The 25,287-nt window shown below is 50.7% G+C and overlaps 8 protein-coding genes across 8 annotated transcripts; 5 read left to right on the top strand and 3 right to left on the bottom strand.

Moving 5' to 3' along the window:
• Positions 1–121: 121 nt before the first annotated feature.
• Positions 122–1,093, bottom strand: TRIVIDRAFT_38813 (uncharacterized protein; the record flags this gene model as incomplete). The annotated part of the gene is made up of 1 exon (XM_014094376.1): positions 122–1,093. One exon carries the CDS (start codon positions 1,091–1,093, stop codon positions 122–124), a length of 972 nt encoding a protein of 323 aa, XP_013949851.1.
• A 1,330-nt stretch (positions 1,094–2,423) lies between these two features.
• TRIVIDRAFT_138052 (uncharacterized protein) lies at positions 2,424–3,177 on the top strand (the record flags this gene model as incomplete). Its single annotated transcript, XM_014094375.1, has 2 exons — positions 2,424–2,725; positions 2,775–3,177. Coding segments are annotated over 2 exons (705 nt in total), but the record flags the coding sequence as incomplete, so codon positions are not given.
• Positions 3,178–4,601: 1,424 nt separating this feature from the next.
• On the bottom strand, positions 4,602–7,483 carry TRIVIDRAFT_196468 (uncharacterized protein; the record flags this gene model as incomplete). The annotated part of the gene is made up of 2 exons (XM_014094374.1): positions 4,602–5,902; positions 5,965–7,483. The coding sequence occupies 2 exons, from the start codon at positions 7,481–7,483 to the stop codon at positions 4,602–4,604; spliced, it is 2,820 nt and encodes a 939-aa protein (XP_013949849.1).
• A 512-nt stretch (positions 7,484–7,995) lies between these two features.
• Positions 7,996–8,685, top strand: TRIVIDRAFT_207376 (uncharacterized protein; the record flags this gene model as incomplete). The annotated part of the gene is made up of 3 exons (XM_014094373.1): positions 7,996–8,233; positions 8,344–8,534; positions 8,566–8,685. 3 exons carry the CDS (start codon positions 7,996–7,998, stop codon positions 8,683–8,685), a joined length of 549 nt encoding a protein of 182 aa, XP_013949848.1.
• A 3,218-nt stretch (positions 8,686–11,903) lies between these two features.
• On the top strand, positions 11,904–12,822 carry TRIVIDRAFT_79993 (uncharacterized protein; the record flags this gene model as incomplete). The annotated part of the gene is made up of 3 exons (XM_014094372.1): positions 11,904–11,985; positions 12,047–12,192; positions 12,247–12,822. The coding sequence occupies 3 exons, from the start codon at positions 11,913–11,915 to the stop codon at positions 12,385–12,387; spliced, it is 360 nt and encodes a 119-aa protein (XP_013949847.1).
• Positions 12,823–13,321: 499 nt separating this feature from the next.
• On the top strand, positions 13,322–14,119 carry TRIVIDRAFT_128896 (uncharacterized protein; the record flags this gene model as incomplete). Its single annotated transcript, XM_014094371.1, has 2 exons — positions 13,322–13,527; positions 13,615–14,119. Coding segments are annotated over 2 exons (711 nt in total), but the record flags the coding sequence as incomplete, so codon positions are not given.
• Positions 14,120–16,893: 2,774 nt separating this feature from the next.
• On the top strand, positions 16,894–20,353 carry TRIVIDRAFT_185107 (uncharacterized protein; the record flags this gene model as incomplete). The annotated part of the gene is made up of 6 exons (XM_014094370.1): positions 16,894–17,014; positions 17,097–17,326; positions 17,382–17,976; positions 18,061–18,170; positions 18,231–18,481; positions 18,539–20,353. The coding sequence occupies 6 exons, from the start codon at positions 16,894–16,896 to the stop codon at positions 20,016–20,018; spliced, it is 2,787 nt and encodes a 928-aa protein (XP_013949845.1).
• Positions 19,637–24,004, bottom strand: TRIVIDRAFT_185105 (uncharacterized protein; the record flags this gene model as incomplete). Its single annotated transcript, XM_014094369.1, has 12 exons — positions 19,637–20,648; positions 20,720–20,804; positions 20,873–20,977; positions 21,040–21,267; positions 21,329–21,772; positions 21,829–22,056; positions 22,180–22,199; positions 22,310–22,801; positions 22,858–23,040; positions 23,116–23,393; positions 23,455–23,826; positions 23,896–24,004. The coding sequence occupies 12 exons, from the start codon at positions 24,002–24,004 to the stop codon at positions 20,145–20,147; spliced, it is 3,048 nt and encodes a 1,015-aa protein (XP_013949844.1).
• Positions 24,005–25,287: the final 1,283 nt, after the last annotated feature.

The raw sequence follows: 25,287 nt of genomic DNA, 5'->3' as shown, positions 1-25,287 counted from the left end.
GCTAAATTACTAATATGATATCGTGGAGGAAGAGAGAGACAGTAGCAGATATCAATACACTAAGATAGCATGCAAGGGAGTACCTCTGAGATTCTAGATAGCCTCCCATCCCTTTCATCTATTAATCGTGGTCTTCCTCTGTTACGCCGGGACACCCGTCCATTTCTGCATCCGGGTACGCCATTTTACACCAGAAGCAATACTGATGTGTTTCCCGCAGGTACATGACTAGACGACTCAGTCTAGTGCTGAGTTCAAGTGCATTAAACTCGTCTAGCTCCTCGTCTTCCTCGTCCAAGTCATCCGCAGTAGAGTATGTAACGTGTTTCTTGCCCAGTGCCTTCTTGTCGTCCTCGTCCTCTTCATCATTCTCATAGGTCGGTAACCGTGAGAGAGATTGCTCTAGGTCATATCTCATTCGCCGATCACGCTCTTTTTCTTCACGATGACGAACTAAGCCTCGATAAAGCACAGGTATGGACTTGAGCGGTCGTGATGATATTGGCTTAGGCTTTGGAGTTGAGGTTTCTTCCTCTGACGAGTGCTCATCCGCATCTATTCCTGCTTTCTCGTCATCCAACCTCTCTGCCGTGCGTTGTGCGGCACGCAGTTGCGTTTCCAGCCTTGCATCTTCTCTTTCCATCCGCATCCTCTCGCGGTATTCCAAGGGGTCAATCTTGACGCTCTTAATCTCCCTCTCTTCAATGGCTTCTTGAAGCTTCCTCTTCTTCTCACTCTCCAAGCCAATGCCGCCGCGATCCTCCTTCATGCTGATTTTGATGGGTTCTGCTTTACCCGAGGGCTGTCCATCTTCTGCCTTTTTTCCCAGGCTGCCGCCCTTGAAGCCCATTTTGGCCATCATGGCGAGACCTTTGCTCTTCTTTGAGCGTGGATCATCGAGCATGGAGGTTGAGAGGGCCTTTTCTCTTGCGGCAACTTCTTCTTGGGCGATCTGTGCTTTGGATTTTATGATGCCACGAGCGCGTGATTCTTTTTTGAGGCGTTGAGCTCGTTGAACGGATGATTCTGTGGTGGGGGTGGGATCTTGGAACGTCATGTTCATGTAGTCGTCTTCATCGTCTTCACCGGACATTTTGGCTGTAGCTTCTGGATGCTGTTCTTTTTGATGCAAAGTCTTTACTTGTTCCTTTGATGGTCGTGTAAGTGTTATATAGATAGCCCGATAAGCGATTGAGAGAGAAATCACGCAGCAAAGTCTTGAGGATGGAATGTTCTATGAAGTCACAAATTCTCACGTATCAAGCACCATTGCTTTGGAGGTTGAAATCTGGGGTGTGGCGTAGCAAGTGTGGCGCGAAAAGACCATAGCTGTCACTCTTCTCAGAAAGGCAAGCGGTCTAGCATACCTGCTCAAGGCATCTCGCGTGTAGCAGTACGCACCGCTCTGTACAAGTATATTGTACAAATTATGTGCCGTATAATAATCCGCATCTCGTATTAGGATCTGCATACAAGGCAATGTGCTATATGGAGGTGCGTGCTTAGGCTATTTCTTGCTACCAAGTCTCGGTCCTTGGCCACTTTTCGGCTCGCTAGCACCTTTTGACAGAACAGCTAAAAAGGCCCCCCAAGGATGCTGCGCCACCTTTTCTTCTTATGTACTCCGTACCTTGGGTATGTTTCAGGGACATCAACGTTTCAGGGTCGAGATCCAGCTCGTGTTAATTGATCCGCCCAAGTCCCTCAGTACTCCGTACGAATCCCGCGACACCTCCCACTGTGGGCGGCTAAGAGACATTTGATTGATTCCCCCAGCCACCGAATTATGGCGGTCAGGGCGCTTCTCTCCACTTGCTGACTAGAGCATCTTCGTCCTGAAGCTTCTCAGCTGCACCTCATTGCTGCATCCTGCATCCCGCCTTGCTGCGCGCATATCGCAAAGGAGAAGCTCCAGGAAAACAAGGTACCAAGTACGGAGTACCTGGACCGGGGCGGGACAAAGTACCGGCATTACTGCTTCAGGTACCTGTAGTAAGCAGAGCTGCCCTCTTTTTGGTGCTTTCTTACTGCTTGTAGTAAAGGCCCTCTTTCTCGCTCTGTTTTCATCTACCTTGCGCTTTTGTACTGCTGCTTTTCTTTTCAGCGTCTTTTCAGCGTACCTAAAGATCTGCTTTCACTGCATTCTTTAAACCGCGCTCTATTTCTGGCGGTACCTTAGAGTCAGTTAGTACTCCATACCCAGGTAGTACAGTACCGCGTCGTCCAGGGACAGGGCGTCTCTCATCTAAAACAACAACCATCTCGTTTCTCAAAACACAAATGCGCCTGTCTCTCAGCTGAGCCTCGCCCGCCCGCCGCCTGAAAACAGCGTCAAGTCAATTTATGCTTCGCGTCATTTAACACAGCATACACACGAAACCAAAGCAAGACCCCTCCTGATCGCCATCATGGGCTCCTCAAGCCTGATCGACCAGTTTGGCGAGGCCATTAGCCAAAGTGGCCGCTCGTCTCGTCACCACGCGAGCAGCCGCCGTCACAAGAAGCGCCGCTCGCACTCGCACTCACCGTCGCGATCACGATCTCGAGATCGGTCCCGAGAGCGGGAGCGGGAGCGGGATCGTGATCGTGATAGGTCGCGCTCCCGGAACCGTGGCAGCGGCATCTTTGGCGGCGACAGCGGCCACCGCAGGAACAACGGCTCGAGGGGGTCGTTCTTTGGCCTGGGCGGCAATAACAGCCGCTCCAGCCTGTTTGGAAACAGTACGTGCTACTAACATGACTTCTACGTGATAACAAGACAGGTGCTAACTCAGTAAACTTTGTTCAGGCCGCCCCTCGTACTACAAACGCTCTCCCCGTGAGGGCTTCGTCCAGCGCTGCGTCAAGCAACTCAAGCGGCTCCTCCGCGACTTACAGCACTACGCCAAGCGCCATCCCTGGAAGGTCTTCTTCCTCGTCATTGTGCCCCTCGTTACTGGAGGCGCTCTGACTGCTCTATTGGCCCGCTTCGGCCTCCGCATCCCGCCCTCCATCGAGCGCATGTTGGGCGTGGCCAAGCGCGCTGCCACTGGCGATCCCTTCAGTGCCGTCGGTGATGCCGTGCGCATGGCCGGTGAGTACGGCAACGGTAACGGCACTGGCAACGTTATCGCTAATGCTGCAGGACAATCGTATGCCCGCGGCGCTCGTGTCGAGCGCGGCCGCAGCGGCGACTTGCAGTGGGAGCGCAGTGCCAGCTACTACGATGATCGCAGCCAGGAGGGCGGTATCGTAGACGGTATTCGCAAGGGCGTGTCCAAGTTCTTTTCATAGCACTAAAGCTTTGATTGTGATGAAGTGACGAGGCGGGGATGGCGTTGGAAGGCTGACGTTTGTGTTTGGCATACGATTGGATACGACCTTTTCTTCTTTTTCTTTACCATTTTTTATCATTCTATCTCACCATTTTATGACGCGTTACGGCTTATGACTCTTTTTGTATCAAAGACAGAGCAAACTGTTTGCAACATTATATCCAACTTGGTAGGTACTTTGGTATTGACCTTGGTATCTACAATTAAATACATTTTTTACCACTACTGCGTATGCGATTTAACGTGAATTAAGAGAGTGAATGGCCATCATCCCAAATTACATAGTGTATGAGCGCTATTGAAGACCTTTAGGTACCTAATACTCTCTCAATATCAGAGTAGCCAGAGCAGCAGTTACGTGGAGAACTACCTGGAGAACTACCTGGAGAACTACCTGTACTACATGTGATTCCATTGCACATTGCCATGATGCGTTACTTAGTACTGCAGTTGCTGGGCTACTAGCTAGATACTCCAACAATCAATCACAAAGAAGCCATCACAAGTGAATCTCGAATACTTTTAGTTTAGCCTTCTTTTCAAACTTCGCTCAGTTCAGCACTCAATTCCACTAGCTAAATCTGCTATGAATATGTCTTTAAAAAAAGCAACTCTATCAGCAGCCAAATCGGCAACTCATTCGTCAAAGCAAATGGCCCTCCATTTGACCTTGACGTTTGCATACCACCCAGTGATCTCCAGATGGATTGCCCGAGGTCCAGAGTACCACGAATATAAAAACACAATCGACATAATGCTTCGTCGAAACCCCTCCCCATACCTTCCAACTTCCCCTCCTATCCGCCAACCATCCAAAACAAAAAGGCCAAAAAGAACAATAGATTGGTTTAAAAAAAAAATCAAAAAGAGCACAAAATGTACTCATCATGCAAAATAGCAATGTTCATGCTTGTCGTCAAACGCCAAATCCCTGTTCGCACCCGCTATGTGCGGTGACAACTCTCTTGTAGAGCTCACTGTGAGAAATCGCAAACATGAGGCAAAATCTTCCCAAATCTCTGCTTTAAAAAAAAATCTCGGCTCTTTTCGCTCTTTTCACTAACTGGCTTCGGCATATTTTCAATCAATAAATGACTCGCAAACACACGGCGATGAAAAGGCTTCAGATAGATCCAGTGTCCATAAGGCGTAGGCGAAAAAAGGATTTTTTTGGTTTGAAAGCATGCGCTACATAGAATACATATAAGTTCGTCAAAGCAGAGTTTCAATCATCGGTGAAACTCTGCTTCATAATTCTTCGTGCCTTTCTCCTCTCCGCAGCGAAGTTTAAGCGGTTGTATCATCTTTGCTGGGTTTATCATCTTTGCTCGGTTTCCAAAACTGCATCATCCGTCCTAGTCGCTTGGTCTTGCTCTTTGACTTCTTCGATTCCGGCTCATTATCTAGGGTGACTTCCATGGAGAGCTTGCTTCTCTCGCCATGAGAGCTGCTAATGAGCCGGCTGAGGCTTGCCAAGCTCGATCGTCTACGCCCGAATGGGGCTGACATGGACACGGGACGTTGATCACGAGAAAGAGGCTGGCGAGGTCGTGGGACGGGAATGTAAGAGCTGTCACGGGTGATGGCGGAGTTGCTTGACGCAAGGGACGGGATGTCGTAATCCATCGAGATCCTGACTTCGGGCCCCGGTTCTCCCATGAGGAGAGAATGGAAGCTGTCGTCAGTGACGGATGAAGGCGCGGTGGAAATGCGCTGGGCGTCAATTGACATTGGCGACCGTGGAGAGGGATGGGAGGAAGAAGCATAGCTAGCCGAATAAGGGCTGAGAGGTGTAGTGCTGGCACTGGGAAGAACGAGAGGCTCATCTACTAATAATTCAGCAGTGGCAGGGCGCTGTCTCGGAGATGGGGCTGAGGGCGCTCCTGAGTCGACGGATTCCCTGCGGCCTTGGAATGTCGGGGCCCGGAAAATGGGAATCGAAAACTCCTCTGCGATGGTGTCATCTTGGAGTGAGGCATTGGAGACCTCACCCTGCACCGCGTGCAAGCTGAAAGATTCTCTCTCAATCATTCCCGCGCTTCCACGGCGCATCTTGCCCAACACCTTGTCGCTTGGGCCGACGAAGGGCTCTTTCAGGACAGGCATGACCGCAGGGGGCGTGGTCTCGCCATCAGATTCCTCGCTGGTTTCTTCGCTAGTTTCCAGTCTAGGTCTGTTGCCCTTTCCGTCGTCATCCTCCTCATCCTCTTCAAACACATCAGCCATAGTGGAGCTGCTGCCGAATCGGTGGATAGAGGAGCGGAAGTCAAAAGGAGGAAGATCAGGAGCCGATTCGGCACGTCTGTGATAGTGCATGCCTGGGCCGCTGAAGCCCTTCAAACCTTGAGCACTGTGAAGGCGCCTTCTGCTACCCGGAGTTCCTGCAGCACGTTGTGCAGCCTCCCACTCAGGATTATAAGACAGTGGAGTGTTGAAGGGGCCAAGAGCAGCGTCGAGATCAATCATGGGGTAAGACACATCCTCTGACAGACGTTTCGGCGGCTCTGGTAGAGGTGGCGATTCGGTGATGCTTATTGTGGGTGGTTCGACTGAAGGTTCTTGAATGACTCCTTCAGGTTCATCCCTTCCTCATCATCCGGGTGGAAGACAGAGGCTGGTGGTGTGGGTGGCCGGACTGCGCTTGATTTACCACGCTTCTTGTGGCTCTTCAAAGGTAAGATTGTGCCCGCCCAGCCTTTGGCCTTCTTATCATCCTTCTTCTCCTCTTTGGTCTCCTCCTTCTTCTTGTCTTTCTCCTCCTTCTTCTCCCTCTTCTCTTCCTCCTTCTTTTCCTTCTTCTCCTTTTTCTCCTTCTTGCTCTTCTTCTTCTTCTTTTTCTCGCCCTTTTTGCCTCCCTTCTTGTGCTTGGAAGGGGGTGCTTCTGCAGCTTCTATTGAAGATTCCGACCCACGATCAGAGCAGGAAATTCCATCAATAGGGCGAGGAGTAGAATCTGAAGAACTGGAGGTGCTTGACCGCCTCTTCATGGGGGACCCGGAGGCGAAGGCGTCCAAGCCAAAGAACGACCACCGTTTGGCAGGTTTGGTGGGAGTTGACATGTTTGACTCTGTAGGATCAGCATCGGCGATGTTGATAAGGGCAGGAATTGAGTTTCGGCGGCGAGGAGAAGTAGGTGGCTCATCCACAATCTGCAGCTCTGCGGTGCGTTCCAAAATAGCACCCGCGGTGCTTGGTCTCGACTCTTGAGGTTCACCTGTTGGTGTCCGTGATAGCGGGGAAGAGCCGTCTCGGCCGTTGAGTTCAGAAATCGAGACGATTGAGGAGAGGCTCCCAGAGACCGAATGGCCGGGTCGTGCAGTCACAGTGCTGGACGTGTCATTTGAAACAAGTGAGAGCGGCCGAGGAATGAATTCGAGTGTATCCGAAAATCCAACTCTCGCACGCATCGCCGGCTTGCCCATCTTCCAGGGTTCTTCAGGGGCAAGATGAGGCGTTTTGAAGTTGCCTGCACTCTTATCTTTTCCTGGCTGCATTGGCTCCGGCAATGGGAACTCGGAGCCAATAAGAGGCAAATCTTCTTTGCGTCCGAATATTGTAGGGCTGTTGGGAGCGCTGTTGCCCTGGGGTAGAGTGCCGATGGCTGGTGGAGCGAAAAGTATCGGGAGATCAGTTGCGGGAATAGTGGCAGACATGCCTCGGCGATGTCCTCTGCGTGGTGGTGGCTGCAGAGAGGATGTGTTCATGTCGAATTCATTCTTTGGTGGACTGGTGCTCATGACAGCAATTGTGCTTCCTTCACGAAGACGACCGCCAACAAATTCGCTGCCGCCCCTTCGATGGCCATGGCCCATAGGACGGTTGGCCGCAGACCCAGGGATGGGTTTAGCAGAACTTGGAGAATGCGGCGGGCTGAGGAAAGCGCGAGAATCTGGAGGAAGAGAGGCACCCGGGTTGAAACTGAATGCTGGTAGCGCAGCGTGTCGAGAACCGTCGACGGCTATGCTGAGGGATCTTGAGTGCATTTCCACCGCAGAAAGAGGTCGCCTCCGTTTGGCAATCGTATCGTGTGACGGGGAGGGTGGTGCTGCGGGAAATGCGAATTGAGGGTTGGGAGGAGGCAGGGAGCCATGATGAGACGCGGATCCACGAGCAAGAGAGGCTGTAGTCGCGTCGTCCAAGGAAGCAAGATAGTCCACAGCCCCCTCCATGTTGTGGACAGGCGGAGCAACGGCTGCTCGTTCGGGGCTGTAGAGTGCGGTTGCCATCATTGCTTCTGGCCGTAGTGTGGCAATAACATCGATGGGCAACTAGATTGAATGTTGGACCATAGAGAGGACGTAAAGGCGGTATGATGACGATGCCTTGTTGGAGTCGGTTGTGGCGTTGGTTTTATCCGGTTTCTTCCCGTTTCTTCGTCTGAAAAATACAATGGCGATATAGAACAAGCCGAAGCAAATGAGATTTGATTAAAATCCGAGTCTATAGATACTCATGAGCGGTCGATTCACAGTCAAGGGCTGCGTCGTAGATGGAGGTTTGGCGATGCGTACCAGCGTATCAACGGCGGCTCGAACAATGCGGCAAAGATGTGAAGAGAATAGAAAAGAAGAAAAAAAGGTAAAATGCAATGCTGAAGAAGATCAAGTTCAAAAATCGGGGCAAATGAGTGGACGGCCAAAACCAGCAACAACTTCAAAGAGCGTAGCTGGAATTGCACCAAATGGTTAAAGTTTTGGATGGCGTGGATAGGATTAGAAAGGAAGATTTTTGGGAAGAAGAGAAAGATGGAAAATATGGGGGGGGCCAGAAACTGGAGGAAGACAAGCAGGAGCAATGGATCCCTGCCTGTGTGCCTGGTACCTACTGCTCGGGGTACGAGCGCGCTAAAGGGCCCGGTCCCCACAGCGAAATGCGGATTATTGTCTGTCCCCAGACATCTCAGCAAGCCCTTGCGACAAGTACTGGGTACATGCACGCTGGCCGGCGCTAACCCTGTGCGGCCTTTGTTGTGTGCAGTGCACAAATTGGGGGGCAGGTACAATGGTACATTGGTACAATGATACAACAGTACAACGGTACAACGGTACGAGCGAAGAGGCCGCGATTAAGTGGGAAGTGGGAAGTGGAACTGGGCGTCTTAGCACAGCCATTTCAATCGAGTACTTGCGTCTGTACCTCCGAGATTCCTTTGGGGACGGACATCCACAAAAAACTACCGCCATCAAAAAATCGCCACCGTTAAATGCCTCCTCCTTCTTTGTACGTACTCGTACTCTACTCGTACTTTTAGCGACGAACTCAGCGCGCGCCCACACAGTGCCGCCTTGCGGGCCCGGCTAAGGCACGTCTACACTACAACAAGTACATTAGCACGAGTACAAGTCAGAATGATCCATGGATCTCCTGCTAGGCCATCTGCATCCCCAGCCGCCGCCTGCCGCTGCCATTGGCAGAATCTCGAAATGTCCCTGTCAGCCCTTTTGCGTGTCCGCCGTGGTGGTGGTGTCCCCTTACATGTACTAAGGTACAGGGCCGATAAGTGCACGTACCTGGTACGTATTTCTTCTAGCCCTGAGGGCCGTCTGTTTTGCTCACGGGACTCAGTCGAAGACACAACCGTTCACTTGCGGGCAACCAAAAACAGCCTTGCATGCGAAGTGCGCTGTTTACTGCAAAGCAGGCCTCTTTCTCGCCCTCCCTTTTTATCAATTGCATCAATGTACAAATGGGTGCTATCTTAGCACTCATACTACGAGTACTAAGATACTAGTAATACTCCCGCACCACCCCGGGACTGGAGCTATTGACCTGTCTGCCTACCTAGTCAGTCTTGCAGCTGGACAACGGCCTCAAGAGAGATCAGATAGCAGCTGGGTGGAGGTACAATCACCCCCCGTCCAGCTTGGCTCTCGAGGTGGTATTGTCGGACAACTCAGGCAGGTCCCTTGCGTATCGAGATCACAAGGAAGCGCCCAGCAGATTCACCGTGGCAGCGATGAGAGAAAAACACAAGCGAGCCCAATGGTAGGTAAATCGCCTTCCTATTGCTGTCAGCTTGCATAAAAAGGCGTCTACAGGCACACTATTGATCCATGGATAAACGGCCATCTCCTACCTTGGTGGTGCTACTTCCATCTTGGCACCTAGCCGGCCCGTTGTGGTTGTCCACGGTCTCCTCGTGACCCTAGAGCCCGTTGAAAGGTGTTGCCAAAGTGCCTACGAGGTGGTATACGCAAATACATCGCTTGCAGTCATCCAGCGGGAGTGCGTTGTGTCACCCGCGGCCCTCGACGGCTTTCCCTTTCCTCCCTCTCCCTTGCGTTCAAGGGCCCATCAGCTGGGGCTGACAGGATGGGCAGGGCAATCCTCGACTCTTTGGATGCTTCCTTTTGGTCACGAGCCCCATCGGCAATCGAACTTTTGACGCAAGACAGAAACACAGAGTCTCTCTCACGGTGCCTTGCCCTGTCTTGCCTTGCCTTGCCTTGCCTTGCCATGCCCTGCCTTGCCTTATACAGACCTGTACCTGTAGATTCATGCGGCACATTGACACCAGGCTCCACAGACAGGGGACGGAGGCGGTACGAGGCCCCAATCAGCAGTCCGTAGATACGGATCAACTCTACCTAGCCGCAGTTGGGTGCAAGATGCAATCGACAATTTGGTCTGCACCTATCCGAGGTCGTAATCGACACCTACCTGGTGTTCGGACAACCTTAGCCTCGCGGGCTCAGCTGGCATCGGTAAACGCTTCTAGCCAACCCGAGCGCTTTGATCCTTTCTCTTTCTCATTCCACAGGTGTTCCTTTTTCTTTCTTATTGTTCTTTTGCCGGCAGCCTGGCAGCAAACGGCCCGCCGGCCCTTTTCGTGTTTCATCATCTCAACTTAGTGCCCAGTGACATGTACCCGTGGGCGATGTTACTGTGTGCTCCGTGCTAATTATTAGCAGGACTTGGTGCCTGAGTGAGCACTGATACTTGTTCTACCGTATAAGCTACGGGACTTTTTTTGGGTTGATGGATGGTGTCTTATTTGATACACGATACCTATGCAGGCTGACGGAAGTTTTAGCCCTGCTGCAGACCCTCAGCTGAAGGACGCATAAGAGACTTGTTGTTATGGCAATTTGCCAGTAAATACTATGTAGCCAGTAGCCCAGAACACTGCCCTTTGAAGTATTAGCGGGAGACCTTAGTATAGCTCGCAAGGGGATTCCCGTTTAGTCTCCACCTCATGCATCCGAACTTGTCACCAGGGAGGAAAAGTAATTTTTCCCGTGGCGGAGGTATCTATACATGGAAACCGGATGCTCTCTATGGCAACGGAGTCGAGGTTGCAATAGATGAGGCTGTCATACATACGAGGAGGGCGTGTCTGTCTGCTTGGTGACTTGATTTGACCACGCTCGTATTCCACAGAGAAATAATTTTTAGTAACTTGGAATTGTACAGTGTTCAATGCTAAGGGAGGAGACTCCGTATTAGTGGTACCTGCATTAATGTACCTGACAGAGAGCACAGGGCACGTCCCCATGCAATCACCTGTCTCAGCCTCTCTTAATATCGTGAGCGACAAGGGAGTACGTGGCACAAAACCCTTTTTCTGTTTTGTGTTGGGAAATATTAATGAACCCACCGATCGCCCAGCGGAAGTTTGAAGATTAACTTGGAGCCTGAAACAAGGCAAATTAAAAATAGACATGTTCAGGACATGTTAGCACGGCGTCAGCCTGAGGCCTGATGCGAATCTCCTGCAAGCAGCAAAGCTACATACAGGTAGCAGCGTTGAGCAGCTTGCCCCTTTGTCGCCTATGGCGCCGGATTGCTGTCGTAAATCGAAATATTATTGGGCGTTGCCTTATGATTATTCACTGCATCACGTATGAGAAACTTGACACGCAGTGTAGGAGGCAAGTTCATGTGCTGGCATGTTACATCTACACATGCGCAGGAGCAAATAAGATACATCAGCTTATTTACAGGAGCCTGTTCCATTGTCGCCTTCACAGACAGGGGAGACGATATTACGGTACTGCACAATCCCTCGTCTTCGTCTTCGTAAAGATCGGAGCAGTACGCACGCCCCTGCATCTGCAGCGCAACGCGATGCCGGGTATTCTCGTCGACGTCTGCGTTGTCGGTGTGTGAATGGACGGCAAGGCCATAGAAGGGTGGACCGCGGCTACAGCTTCAAGGTTGTACCCATCTAGAGAATCGATTTGTAGGCGCACAAGTTGCCTACATGTAGATAGATGATATAGGCAAAATAAATGAGGCTGCGACGTACCGTTTGGTACTCGAGCGCCAGACATGTGTCATTTCTGTTGTGTAACCATAGATGAGTTGGAGGCAACCGATTTCCGAAAGGGACTCGGTTCCAGAACCTTAGACTTCCCGTGGCAGACTGAACTGTACCTGGAAATACGGAGCACCATCCACTAAAATAGAAGGGAAAGGGACTAGCAGAATCACAAAGTCGAGATCCCCTGGGTGGAGAAGTGGTGGTTGGCGCTCACCGCCTTAGCCCCACATCTACAGCTGTATGGCAAAAAAAAAAAGATTCGTTGAACCCGCGCACGAAGAGATTGCTCAAACAGTCGCTTGATCTCCAGTTCATCAGGGATCAGACAAGGCAAAATGTCCGCAATGGAGGCCCCAGTCGAGAAAAAGGTTGAGAAGTCAGCCAAGCCTCTTGGCATGCGCAAGAACGGTACGCGCATCCCAGCCTGGCGCATCACCATCACCGGCTTCTACTAACTTCAAGACTCTAGGAATGCAATGGCATGCTCCGAAGAAAGCGTTTCGGCCTACTAAAGGCCTCTCCTCGTATGAGCAAAGAACTAAGGAGCGCGCTGCAATGGCACAGATGAAGGCAAAGGAGAAGGAGATGAAGGAGGAGAAGGAGGAAGAGCGCCAGGTACGCAGCGCTTCACATCTGGCGAGCTGAACGCATTTGCTAACAAAGTCACAGCGACGGATCCAGGCAATCAGGGACAAGCGAGCAAAGAAGGAAGAGAGGGAGCGATACGAGAAGATGGCTGAAAAGATGCACCGCAAGCGAGTGGAGAGATTGAAGCGCAAGGAGAAGCGAAACAAGCTCTTGAACTCATGAGCCCAGCGACACCCTCGCCGAAGACATTGGGATTAGACTGCATCGGCAAAACCCGCAGTGCATTCTATATATTGGCAGCATTCAAGAACCATGGTGCTTACAACGGATGCGCACTGTGGTATCCGAACTTGGACGACCATGCAGCAGCAGCAGCAAGCAGTTGGACGGGGGCTGTAGCGACAACCTCTTCACCGCCCTCGACTCCAGCCACTACTATTCGCAGTAGTCTAAATTTGGTCTTATTTGCATTCTGCGGCAAAATAGGACTGCTAGCTCTTGGGCCTGTTTGCTTGGGTGATTTTTGGGGGTCTTGCATTTGCATGGAGTTGGGAGCACATTGATTACATGTAATACATTTGAGACGGGCTTGCCGAAGCAGCAATGGATAAAACAGGGAAAGGACCTGTCAAAGAAAAGAATGAAGAAACTTACCATACCTAGTACCTACCTATTTTAAGGAAATATGGGATGGAAAAGTGATGGCCAAAGATCTGTAGTATCTGCAGTACTGCTCATACATCTCAATGCTCAAGATGTTAGCCTTAAGAAATGCGAACCAACTAGGTAGTACTTTGCTACTGTACGAGTACAGCTATGACATGTGAACTGACAGGTGGTTTGTCGTCATTTTGCTTTGCTGCCGACCGAGGCCCCACTTAATTTTCCTGGCGGCATAGGTCTTCACCTGCCCAGCCTCAGTTTTGTGGATAATAGATGCATGCACGATGCTCGGATGGAAAAGGGGGCCCCTCAGACGGTCCAACCAGCGGCAATGTCGACCCAAAACCTGCCCGAGTCTCCATCTGCAGCCCCAGCCAGGCTAAGGCCGTCTGCTCTCCAGCGGTCGGCGACGGAGGTCATGGGCGACAGACTCCGGAAAAGGCTGGGTGATGACGAGACTCCGACACTGACACAGATACAGACACACAGGATGCGCCGCTCAGTTGACGTGCCGCGGTCAGGGCCTGTGACGCCCATCATCAGCCCGATCCACAGCCGGCGCACGAGTCTCTTGATCCCAAAGGATGGCGACGACAAGCTGGACTTTACGCGGCTAGGCAGGGAGGACAAGGACAAGGAGAAGGGCAAGGAGAAGCTCCAGGAGGACAAGCAAAAGGACAAGGCATCTTCCAGCACAGAGTAAGATTAAGATGTCCCCACGAGCGATGCCACGAGCGATGCCACAAGACACATGGAAGCTATATGCTGACAGTTGCTCTTCTATAGTGACCTACGGCAGTCTCTCACGCAGCTCAGCACCTTCTCGACCGAAACAACTCGACAGCTAGACCAGACACACTATGCCTTGCTGGAGAAGACGAGCAGCTTGCAGGTCATGGTCAAGGCCCTCAAGGACCTTGCGCAAGCGTCGTGCGACCTCCAGGTAGGATTCGACATGGCCGCGCGGGAGCTCGAGACGGACATTACAGAGCAGCTACGTGGCATTGGACACTTCGAAACACAGCAGTCCACGATCGAGACTCTGCAGAGTCGCATACACCTGGGGAGGCAGACTGCCGATAAGCTGGCAGAGCGAGTGGATGTGGTGCGCAAACAAATCGAGGGCTGGGAACGTGCCGACAGGGCGTGGCAAGAGAAGACGCGCAAGCGACTGAGAATCACCTGGGCGGCTTTGTCAATCCTTGTTTGCATTGTTGGCCTTCTCTTCATGGCTTTCAGCTACAATTCCCGCGGCGCAGCACAGGACGAGTCTGGAGCTCGGGGCGTATGGAGAAACGCCACGCCCGAGTTCAAAGGACAGCATCAAAGCATTGAGCAAGCGCTTGTAGCAAACAACAACGCCAGGCCAGAGACGACGCGTGCACTGGAAACACCACTAGCGGACGACGAGCCGTTACGGATATTCGACGAGCTATGACCTGGCCAACCACGACGGCAAATGCCAAACAAACCAAACAACTTTGCTGACACTGTACGGAGTGAGGCACTCGAGGTGATCGCACGGCTTGCTCGCATGCCAAGGCGCAGAGCGGCCAATGCCATACACATCTGGTGCACAGCACCGGATTCGACAGCGCCAACAGGATTTGCATCAATAGCTCGGGGACAGAAGCCGTTTAGGCACGAGACCATCTGTCGGCGTCACCGAGCAACTTTTAGCCAACTGCTAGTGATATGCGGAGACGGACTTGTCGCACTGCTTTGGTTACTCGTACGGCCGCCCAAACCCTGCGCCGGCTTCACTGCCACAGTGGAGCTGAGGAAGAGCCAGCCAAGCATCCCGAGGTTCGTGCGTTGTTGCTCAGCCAGTGTTTCGGGCTTGCTATTGGACTTGAGTTGGATTTGAACAAAGAGCCAAGGTTTGTCCGGTTGGCTGGGCAAACGAAAGAGGTGCAGAAATGTAAGATTACCTGCCTGCTTTGGATGCTGCTGCTGCTACATGCCATAAGCTGCCACTACCCAAGTACCCAGTAAGGAGTACAGGCGGCTACGAGTACTATCTAGGTAGGTATTCCTTAATGGGGGCGGTCAGATGAACCATCTTCCGAAGACAGATTACGGGTGCTATTATCCTAATTGCAAAAAATTGCCGATCGGCCAAGCATGGAGAAGATGATGAGCCGTTGTTGTTTGGTGCAAGAGTCGGCGGTTTGAGAAGTAAGTGTAGTGTGGGGAAGTTTCTGATTGCTATGAAGCGTGTGAAGGTTGATGGGCATAGACATTTAGTGTATAATAATAATTCAACAATTACAACAATTGCAGCCGTGTAGAATTTCGAACCGGATAGTGTAATGCCCTTGAGAAGTGATATTGCCCATCAATGTACAGTACGTACCTTGGGATCTTCCCACTTGTCTTGTGTTGAGAGAACAACGACGCCATGAATGAAACATAAAACTGATTGGTCTTTGAGCCTGTCTGCCAACTTGGCGCCAAGGCCTGCGATTTGCCCCCGACATATACATCTACATGCCCTTTGTCAAGCTGCGCCCGTTATGCGCGGACGATCCGATCACAAAGCAGAAAATTAGCTTGATCGAGACTTTTTCCTCAAATTGAGTCTCTGTTTCTACTCCTGCTTTGACGAGATTACTTCTCTCTCTGTGTTCCCCCTTTTGTCCCGCCAAAAGAAGTGGCCGGCAAAATGTCTTTGAGATATCGGAGCTGTAAAAAAGTGTGTTGGATGGAGCTGCTGCTTTGTTTCGCTTTGTTTCTCGGCATGTTACTAGTGATGTGGCTGGGGGATCTTGGCGGCGGAAACGGCTGTATGTCTTGGTGCTAATGGCGCCATGATGGAGCTGGCGCTTGTGGTTGTTCCGTGGGCTCCGTCTTTTTGCAGTGGTGTTGAGTGGACTACCCTGGATGAAAGAAGAGTTGTATGAATTGGGGACATGTGATAGCAGTAGATAGGCACTAGACTAGAGAATAGTAGTAGGGGACAGTATTGGAGAGTAGAAGAAGGTGGCGATTAGTAGTTAGCAGATACTGAGTAAGCTGGTTGAAGAATCAGAAAGAGAGAATAGTAAATGTCTCCTATACATCTTGTCATGGCACTTCCAAATATCTACCGCCTATAGATGGATCCATTGCCGCTGGGGTACTGGATTAGTACTCGTATACTATGTACCTAGTGGCCACTCCCTATAAAATCTGCAGTGCCATACTCGTAATCACGCTACTCTACGCCTTAAGCTAGTGATGTCATACTGAAGCCATGCCGCTGCCATGGCATCTGTTCCTTGCTTTGCTGCGTACGAGTACGTGAAAGGAACTGACTGCATGGATTCTCTCTCAACCACGGCGCGAATGGATGGAATTAATTCTCTCGGCAGTCGGCCTTGCGGCTGAGAGGGGCCGAGCGGTTACAGACAAGTGGCTTGGAATCCTGCAGTCCAACGTCATGTTCTGGACCAGAGCAGAACTGCGCCCATGCAGGTGTTGCTGACCAGTATGGAGTATGCGCCTACAAAAGGAATTTCCCTGCATCGCCGTGATGCCGCTTGGACGACCATGTAGTAATAATTATGGGGCAGAGCAGGGCTGTGGACTTGATGTTTTGATAATATTTGGGTTACCTATGTTGATGTGTTTTTTTTTTTGTTCCATCCTCTCTCTTAATAGTCGACCATTGTCACGATCTTTAGCTCCCGTCGCTTTTCCCTCTCTCACTGCCTCCTCTCTGTTGTGTGGGAGAGTTACAAGAGTAGCTAGTTCCCTAGACAGACTTCTCCTCACCCCTCACCTTGTCGAAATCGCAATTGTGACCGAGATTCTGCTGCTTTCGCGCCCTGCTATTTAGGCGAGCCCGCCCAGTCTCGAGCTTACATACCACGGCACTCGTACTCCGTACAAACGACGACGTTTCCTACCACGCTTCTTAGCTACCCCGCCAAGTACTCAGCCGGTTCCTCATCCTCTGATTGACGGCGGCTGTGACATCTGCTACATACCATCCGAGACTTGCCAACGACCGGATTTTCTCATCCTCGGGCGCCCATTCGTCTTTTGCGATTGTCTCTGTTGCTGCCACATTAGATCTCGGCCATGACAGCTGCCGAGCAGGAAGTGCCCGATAGCGGCGCTGCTGTTTCTCTGCCCATTCGCGCCAATGGCTCAGATGCCGCGCCAGCATCCAGCACTGCGCTGACGGGAAAACAGGAGCACTGTGCGTTTCTTTTTGTTTCTTCCCCTGTCTGATGCTTCCTGTTGTGCTGGAGATAGAGCTAACCAAAGGACACACGGCACAGACCTGAAGCGAGAGCTCATTGCAGACCAAGTCAAGTGGGAGATCAACGAGCTCAACTCCCCCACAGCTCTGCAGCGCTTCGGTGCGCCCTTCAAGTCGGAACAGGGCGAAGTGTCTCCCCAGGAATCAGAACTGCCGATTCTGCGATACATCTTTGTCCACCATGTTCGCGATTTCCCGTTTCTGGACAAGGCCAAGGAGAAGGAGTTTTGGCAGGACAAGCTCCAAGTCGTGCGTTGCGCCGTATTGCTGCGAGGGTGATTTTACGCTGACACGTACTGCGCAGTTTCTCGAGTCGTTTGCCATGAAGCAGATCTCCTCGTCCGAAGACCGTCTGGAGGAAACGAAGCGGCGGAAGCTGGCCATCAAGGCTCAGAAGCTGGTTGAGTTGATGATGGTTTCAGGCATTCCCACCTCGTCCGGATTCGAAGAGCGCATCAAGTTTTCGGAAATCGAAATTGTAGATAGCAACGCCATCGATAGGGGCGTTATGAACACCCTCCCCGAAGGAAACTACATTAACGGCTGGGACGTAAATGTGGCTGGCGTTCGCGTCACTTCGGTCAAGCGCAACATCAGATACCACAAACACGCCGAGTTCATTCTCCGAATCAAGAGAAAAGGCGAGCTGGAACACTTTGTCGGGCGACGGTATGGCGACTTTAGCAAATTGCACCGAAAACTGCGTACCGAACTGCCTGGGAGAGTCATACCTACACTTCCCAAGAAGAACAAGTCGGATACGCGAGCAAGCGGACTGCTGCCGACATTTGCTACAGGAAACGACTCTGATGCCTCTTCTGTGTCTTCAGAATCAACTCGGAGAACGAGTAGACTGTCCCAGAGCTTTGGCGCAGCGTCGCTACTATCTCCCGCAGGTGGTGAGTACTTGGTCGTATTCTCACGACGGTAAATGAGGATGAAAAGTCGCCGACTAACTGATGCGATAGCTGCGCGTGGTCCAGGATCGATAAGATCATCTAAATCAAACCGCTCAAGGAAGGTTGCTTCTCCTCGGCCATCTGTCGATGGTCATGTTAGTTCTGGAACAGGAACTCCTGATGGGAAGCAAGAGGTTAGCATCTACCGCCTATGAGGCTTGCTTAACGTGAAGAGAGTTAACATAGCGTATTAGTTCATCCTTTGGCGAGAGAATCAGAGAGTCTCGCTCCGTGCTTTTCTACGGTCCCTCTTGCACAACCCCCAAATCGCCAATACTAAGGCCATGGTAGAATTCTTCAGCGGCGATCCCATCACACCGACAGACGAAGACGTCGAAGACATCCTGAGGCGCAAGGCACTTGATGAGAAGCGTATGGAGGAGCAAAAAGAGTTTTACGAGATTGCTAGGAGACGTGCCGCTGAGCTTGATGAGTACATGGAGCAGTTAGTGGCCCCCCTTTGAGTTTCTTCTTCCCGAAATTTTCTGACACCGAATTATAGGTTCCGGCGGGATATCGTCGAACGCAATGGTCTCACGCTGCTGTTCAAAGAGATTAAGGAAAAGCAGACGATTGGCGATCTTAGCATTCAATACCGCAAATTTGCCGAATGGCTGAGGATTGAAATCGCTGCCGTCGTATATCACCTTTTCTTGGCCGAAGACAACTCAGCCGACATGTTTGCCCAAGCCAAACGCATCCATTCTCTTATTCCATATACCGTTGTAAAAAATGTCATTCGAATTGCGAATCCTGCAGCGGTCATGTCCGGCATCCTGGACATATTTCTCGCCCAGCCCTTTGGAGCTCGATCTCTTATGCAGCGAATGTTTTCCTTGGCATTACACGATGGAATCCGAAGCTTCCAGAGATCCATTGACGCGCTTGACCTCAAGATTGGCGACCCTGTCTTCACAGAGAAGATTAAAAAGTACACAAATGCCGAGGAAGATATCAAGAAGGAAATCCGCCGCCAAGCCGAAGACGAGGATCTTGATATCATCGTGGTGATACTGAGATCAGACCTTATCGAACCCGAGTTGACGGGCGAGCAGATTCAGCGATTGTTCAACGCATATGTTGCCTTCAACAACGCCGTCGAGAACATTGATGAGGAATTGAAGCAAGGAGCCCAGCTCTTTTCGTACCTCAAGCAGCTTCTCAAGCTTTGCATGCGCCACAGAGATAAGACCATGCTGCTACAACTGATTGAGGAGTCCGTTACGCTACAGCTCCTGAGAGACCTATTTACCATCTTCTATGAGCCTCTCGTGCGGGTATACAAGTCGGCCAATGTATATAATAGCGTCACTGACTTTGCCGTTTTCATCGACGACATGATCAAGGTGGTCGAAAAGTGCAGGGAAGACGATGCATCTGCAGATCCTAACCAGACTGTTCAAGCATTTATCGATCTGTGCGCGAGACATGAGCACAATTTTTACAAATTCGTACACGAGATCCATACACACGACAACGGTCTCTTTACTCAGCTTATGGAGTGGATAGAGGGCATCTTGGAATTCCTCCGCAAGGGGCCCAAGAACGGCACGCTGAATGTCAATGCCTTGTTCGAAGGCGGCGTCAGCAGTGGCATCATCAACAAGGAGAAGGCCGTGGAGGAGATCAACGCCCTGATTGCATGGCAAGAGGCCCGGAAGAAGTGGCATAGCGACAAGACGCAGCAGAAGATGGCAGCGGAGGGAGCGCCAGGCAGCGACATGATGCCGACCGGCTTCAGCTCGTCCGATTTCGGCCTCGACGGCGAAGACCTAGAGGACTTGGCATACGACGATGGTTCGGAGACTGAGGCGGAGGAGGAAGACGACATGGATCCGATAGATGCTGAGAGGCAGAGACGAGCTAAGAAGCGTGACCGTCTGCGTCGTTCAGCGGGAGAGCCTGTGAAGCCGCCGATTTCCGAGGTCCACAAGCTCAAGGAGAATTTCCTGATTATGCTGAGGAATGTCTTGGCTGACTAGATGAGGTGACGGGGTTCATGAACAAGGTTTTCTGCGAGCGGCGGATGAGCAACATTGGGCAATGCATTAGAGAGATCATTATGTTAGTTGCGCAAGCGAGGACATGTTTTTTTTTTTTTTGTTGTCTTAGAAATCGATGATGGAAATTATAGAAGTAAAGCATCCAGGCCGTTTTGGGCTGCAGAGAAGGCGGAGTGAAGTTTTGAGAGACAGTGATTTAGAGTTTATTTCATCCGTTGACGTTGCCGTTGGGGGCAGAATCCCCTTGTTATGATATGAATTTAGGTAGCTTGCTTGTACAGGTGCTAGAAACAGAATATATCTCTTTGTAAAAGCGCCGATTAAGGTATATGACTTCCTAACATAAATCTGCCAACAAAAGACACCAAACAATTTGGAAGTAATCACATAATAGAGCCCATTCATTCTTCGGCCATTTCGGCCTGCAATTGAACTTCTAGACACACAGTTAACACGGGTAAATGCAGAATCGCAACTTGCATTGACGAGATGTGACCACTTACGCCATAGTCGATTCGCCGAAGCTGATATCACGTTCGCCTTGGCAAGTAGCTTTTCTTCGTATATCTCGTCGACTTTTCCCTTGATCCGCAGTTTATTTGGCTGGGCCTATATTGAAATGTCATTTAAAAAGCTTGCGAACATGGCCAATTTCGGCGTCCAGGAACTCTTCAACATACCTGCATCAGAATCAGAACCAATTCCTTTGGATCGGCGTTTGCTATAGCACCGACGGTTCGATATCCGTTTTCCCAAAAGACTCGACTGAAATAGTCGCATGAGCATATCCTGTTTTTGCATTTGCTTTGTAATAGTTCAAAAAGTGTACTCACGCTGTGCGGCTCTTGATGAAAGGAATCTTGGCGAGCTCCAGCAGATCCGTCCTTGCACCAGCCATCAGCCTGTCCGAAAAGTGTTCCAAGGCAGCAGCCATGACACTTCCCACAATTGTCAGTACACGAAATTGAAGGCAAAAAAATAGAGCCCTTGGATTGCTTACCCCCATCCCATGTGCTCGCAAAACTTAATCATGCCTGCCGCGAAACCCTGACATGTCTGCGCAAGTGTTTGCACAGAACCTCGAGGCGAGTCGTACTTTCGAGCAACCACATGTATCGGCATCTCATTGCACAGATCCCGAAGCTGCATGGCAAGATAGAAACGACGGTATACACGGGCCAGTTCTTTCTCTTCGGGTGTACTCTCCTTAAGTGGAACTCCCTGAGCACTTGGGATATCGTTAGTGAAGATGCATTGACAAGAAGGGGCTCATGAAAGATATTCCTCACAACTTGAGAACGGCAGTCGGCTTGATACCCAGAAAGCCAAGGACTCGAAGCCCACTCTCATCTAAAGCGTCCATCTCGTTGCGAAACACTTGCCAGTTGACTACGATGCCAAAATCTTGAACTGGAGTGAAGACATAGAGGATATGCATCTCTCCATCCATGACAAAAGCCTTGAGCGTCTTGGTAAGTTCGGAATGTATAAAAACTCCATCATAGGGGTCAACGGAGGATGCAACAATGGCTTTGCCCAACTGCGTCGCTGCAAAACTCGAGTAAGAGTCATTGACAATTAGCCCTAGGTCGTGAATTTCTTCCAGCCCCGACGTTAAGCAGTTTTCCACAAACTCTCGATCGTGAGTATAGCTTATGAGAGAATTAGAAAAATATTCAAGGAGAGATTCTTGGCTGTTCGCCAAGCGCACGGAAATGACTTCCAAAATGGCTCTTGCTAAAATGTCAGCGAATGCCACGCTCGGCGGCGGATCAAAACAATGTCTCACCGTTGAACCCGCTTATTTTCAGTGTTGAGACAACTGGCAATCTCTGGGATATCCGCATACATGAGATCTAAGACCTGCTCCAGGTCGTCTTGGCGACAGCATAGATATGTCTCTCCAATAGGTGATTTGCCCTGCCTTCCGGCGCGGCCTCTCATCTGCCTCAGCATGGAGGGACCAACAAAATCACGTCCCATCCTTGCATTATGTAGGATCACTCTTCGAGCAGGACTAGCGTATTGTAATTAGTGAGCTAGACGTGTCCAAATAACAATTATGGAGGGGGCGCACAGATTAATACCAGCTGCCAGGCTGCAGGTGGCAACACACACTAGCAGTGTACCTGCATCATACGCTTCGGCAATGAGGTCTCTCTCCTCACTCGTTAAGCCCGCCTATTCAGGTCAATCAATACGAACGTTTCTTGGGGAGGCAAAATAATGCACACACATCTTCGGGCTCGTGGTTAGCATTTGGAATTAACGTGAAAGAGGGAGGACTTACGATGAAATGCCACGCCGGACAAGACGGTTTCCTCCAACACAGGATCGGCCCCTGTGCTGAGACTCCGCAGCTCGCTCAGTAGATCCATCCGTTTGTCCATGGTTCTGCTGTCCAACTCGTGCGGCTGAGGCATCACTCTGCTAATCAGGCGAGCATCCGATTCGCAAATGCCTCGACTACCAGCAAATACCAAAGCGCCGTAGCCCATCAAGGCGGTCTCATGAGCCAAAGATACCACTGCATTCAGGACTGGATCGCGGAACTCCTTGTGGCTAGACATCTCAATCTGTCTTATAGGATCCACCTGACCCTTTGATATCTCATCGACTTTTAATTGTTTTTGCGTCGTAGCACCGTTAGAGCCGATGTGGTAAACTTTTCCTTCGCAAACTAGGTGCTCTTCAATCGGTATCGGTCTATATCTAGTTTCGTAAGAATGTGCATTAAGCCATTTGGCGACCAGATTCGCATTCTAGAATAAGTCAGACGTGACTAAGGGGCATGGATCATCTAATACAGGAGACCTACGGGAAGAGTAGCGCTCATGCCGATGATCTGAATAGGCTGCTCTAAACTCAGGAGTTTAGTTGCTATCAACTCGAGAAGATAACCGCGGTGATCATCATCAATCATGTGAAGCTCGTCGAGGACTACAGCTCGCAGTTGGGATATGGATGAGTCTTCAATGGCGGTATTGATGAGCATGTTTGCCTGAAGGTAAATTGTTGTTAGAAACCATGTAGGGACAATTAACCGTTTAATCGAGTCAAACATGGCGAAGCAAACCTTTTCCAGGGTGCATATGCCAATATCAAAGTCCTGCCACGTAGATCTAATCTTACCGCCGCCAAAGAAACCGACAACCTTGATCGAATCATGATCTGGACGAAGTCGCCATATACTACTGGCTTTTTGCTTCTCCAGTGCTTCAGGATCCAGGTTTGCAGTGAGTCCCTGAACAACAGTGCGCAGCCAGCGGACCTTTTCTTGCACAAGGGCAACATATGGGAGGATAAGGAGAGCTTTGGTCTCGGGCTCCTCCATTATCCTTTTCAGCATGAGTACTGGGCAAACATCAGCTGCTTAGCCCATGGCAATATTATGAATACAACGAGATGGGCTCACAATCAGCAACAAGCGACTTGCCACCACCTGTGGGAGCACAATAAACCAAATTTTTAGCACCTGTAAGCAAGCCCGGCCCCTTGAGGCAGTTTTTCTGCCATGGGTAGATTTGCTTAATGCCAAGAGAAGCAAAGTTATTAATAAGCTGAGGCGGCAGATTATATACTGGATGAGCAAGATCGAGCTCGGGGTCTATGGAAGAAGACGGCGTAGCCGCAAATACACGCCGCTGGGTATACTCGGAGGGGTCCTCTGATGCATTAAACGTGACAATTTTGCTGGCAGAAAGCCTCGTAGCAGGTGGGAGAAAATGAAGGGCATTTTGAAACCGGGCCGAGCCTTGGGAAGCTGAAGCGGGAGCAGATGTAGTCGCTGCAAAGGCAGATCCAGATCCAGATCCAGATCCAGATCCAGAAGGCGAATCCCTTCCGTCTGCATCACCAATACTTGTTGACCAGCTTCTCTTTTGCCCAGCGAGTGAAGCTGCTGCCTGCCGTTCTTGAGCTTCCTGGACGCTGGTCTTATGCAAGATGCCCCTCATGCTCTCCATGGTTGAGGGGAAGCAGGCGTCGAGCACCTACGAAGAAGAGGGATGCATCTGGATACAACAACAATAAAAGAAAGGAAAAAATAGAAAGAGAGAAAGAGAGGTAAAAAAACGAGAAAGGGAGAGGGAAGGAAAGCGATGGCAGATTCAAGCAGTTGGCAAATTCATCATCTATGATTATGATTATCCGGAGCTATGCTCGGCACGTTTCCCAGGCAGATGTGACAAGGACAAGGATCTCTGCAGGGCGGGCCAGTGGCAGTGGCGTTCAACGAAGTTAACGCGAAATCACGTGAGGAGCTTATCTAATGCGATCGGTCTAGACGCGTCCGAAGCCACGGGCTGCATCGCCTTGAAGACTTGGATGCCGCTCCATAACATTAGCGGTCCTTTTTGGGGTGGCTTCAACGAATTAGGCGCTGCCTTCGGCCGGTGACGACGTAGTAGGGGCTTACTAGCGGGGGCCGCGAAACAGATCCATTGCTTCTATGGACATCATAGGAGTCTGGTTCTGCTAATTCATGCGTAATTTGAGACGTTGGAGAGAGCGCTACAAAGCGAATAGAAATGACTCCATAGGCGGATATCGGTAGAGCTGCTGGATGTGTAGATACAACGAATATTCGGCAGAAATAAAAACAAATAGTCTAGACTCGAGATTATTTCGTCCTCGTGCGCGACGTGGTTGTCCTACTAACAGTCAGTCTGCCGTGTCATCCCCACTTGTCGATTTGAGTGCCCGGCGGCCGTTTATTGGCCCTCATCTGACAGCAACACAATCATGAGCAGGACAATGTCATATTAGAAGAAGAAAAAAACAGCCGAGTTAGAAATGCATTCTTTACGCCATTCTCCTCCTCGAGAAGCGCGCGCTCAGCATATCACCGTTCTACTCGCGCTGATGAGCCGTCCGTCTGTTGTCACAGTCGCTATGCCACATGCCGGTATTACAAACTGTACTTCGTACATCCTCAAGTATGTATGTGGATGTGGGTGAGTCGGCTGATAACCTGATGAGCCACTCTACGGCCTCCCATTGGTGAGCTTATCCTCAACAAAGCTGGTTGCTCTCACTATTGGCGGGATGCTGTGGCGACGATGTGCCTTTTGGTGGACAGACCTGGGATCGCAGCAGCTTATACTCCGTACTGTACGAGTACATGTGCCGACTGCCTGTGGGCATTATGATTTACCGGCTGGCGCCATACGGATTATCCCCCCCGAGTCTTTTTTTTTCACTTCCTGTTCTTATTTTTTCTAGGGGATATTGTCCTTGTGGCGTTTCC

This window comes from Trichoderma virens (assembly GCF_000170995.1).
Source record: "Trichoderma virens Gv29-8 chromosome Unknown TRIVIscaffold_92, whole genome shotgun sequence".
NCBI lineage: Eukaryota > Fungi > Ascomycota > Sordariomycetes > Hypocreales > Hypocreaceae > Trichoderma > Trichoderma virens.
Note: the sequence above shows the minus strand (reverse complement) of the source record. Positions and strands in the feature narration are given on the sequence as shown.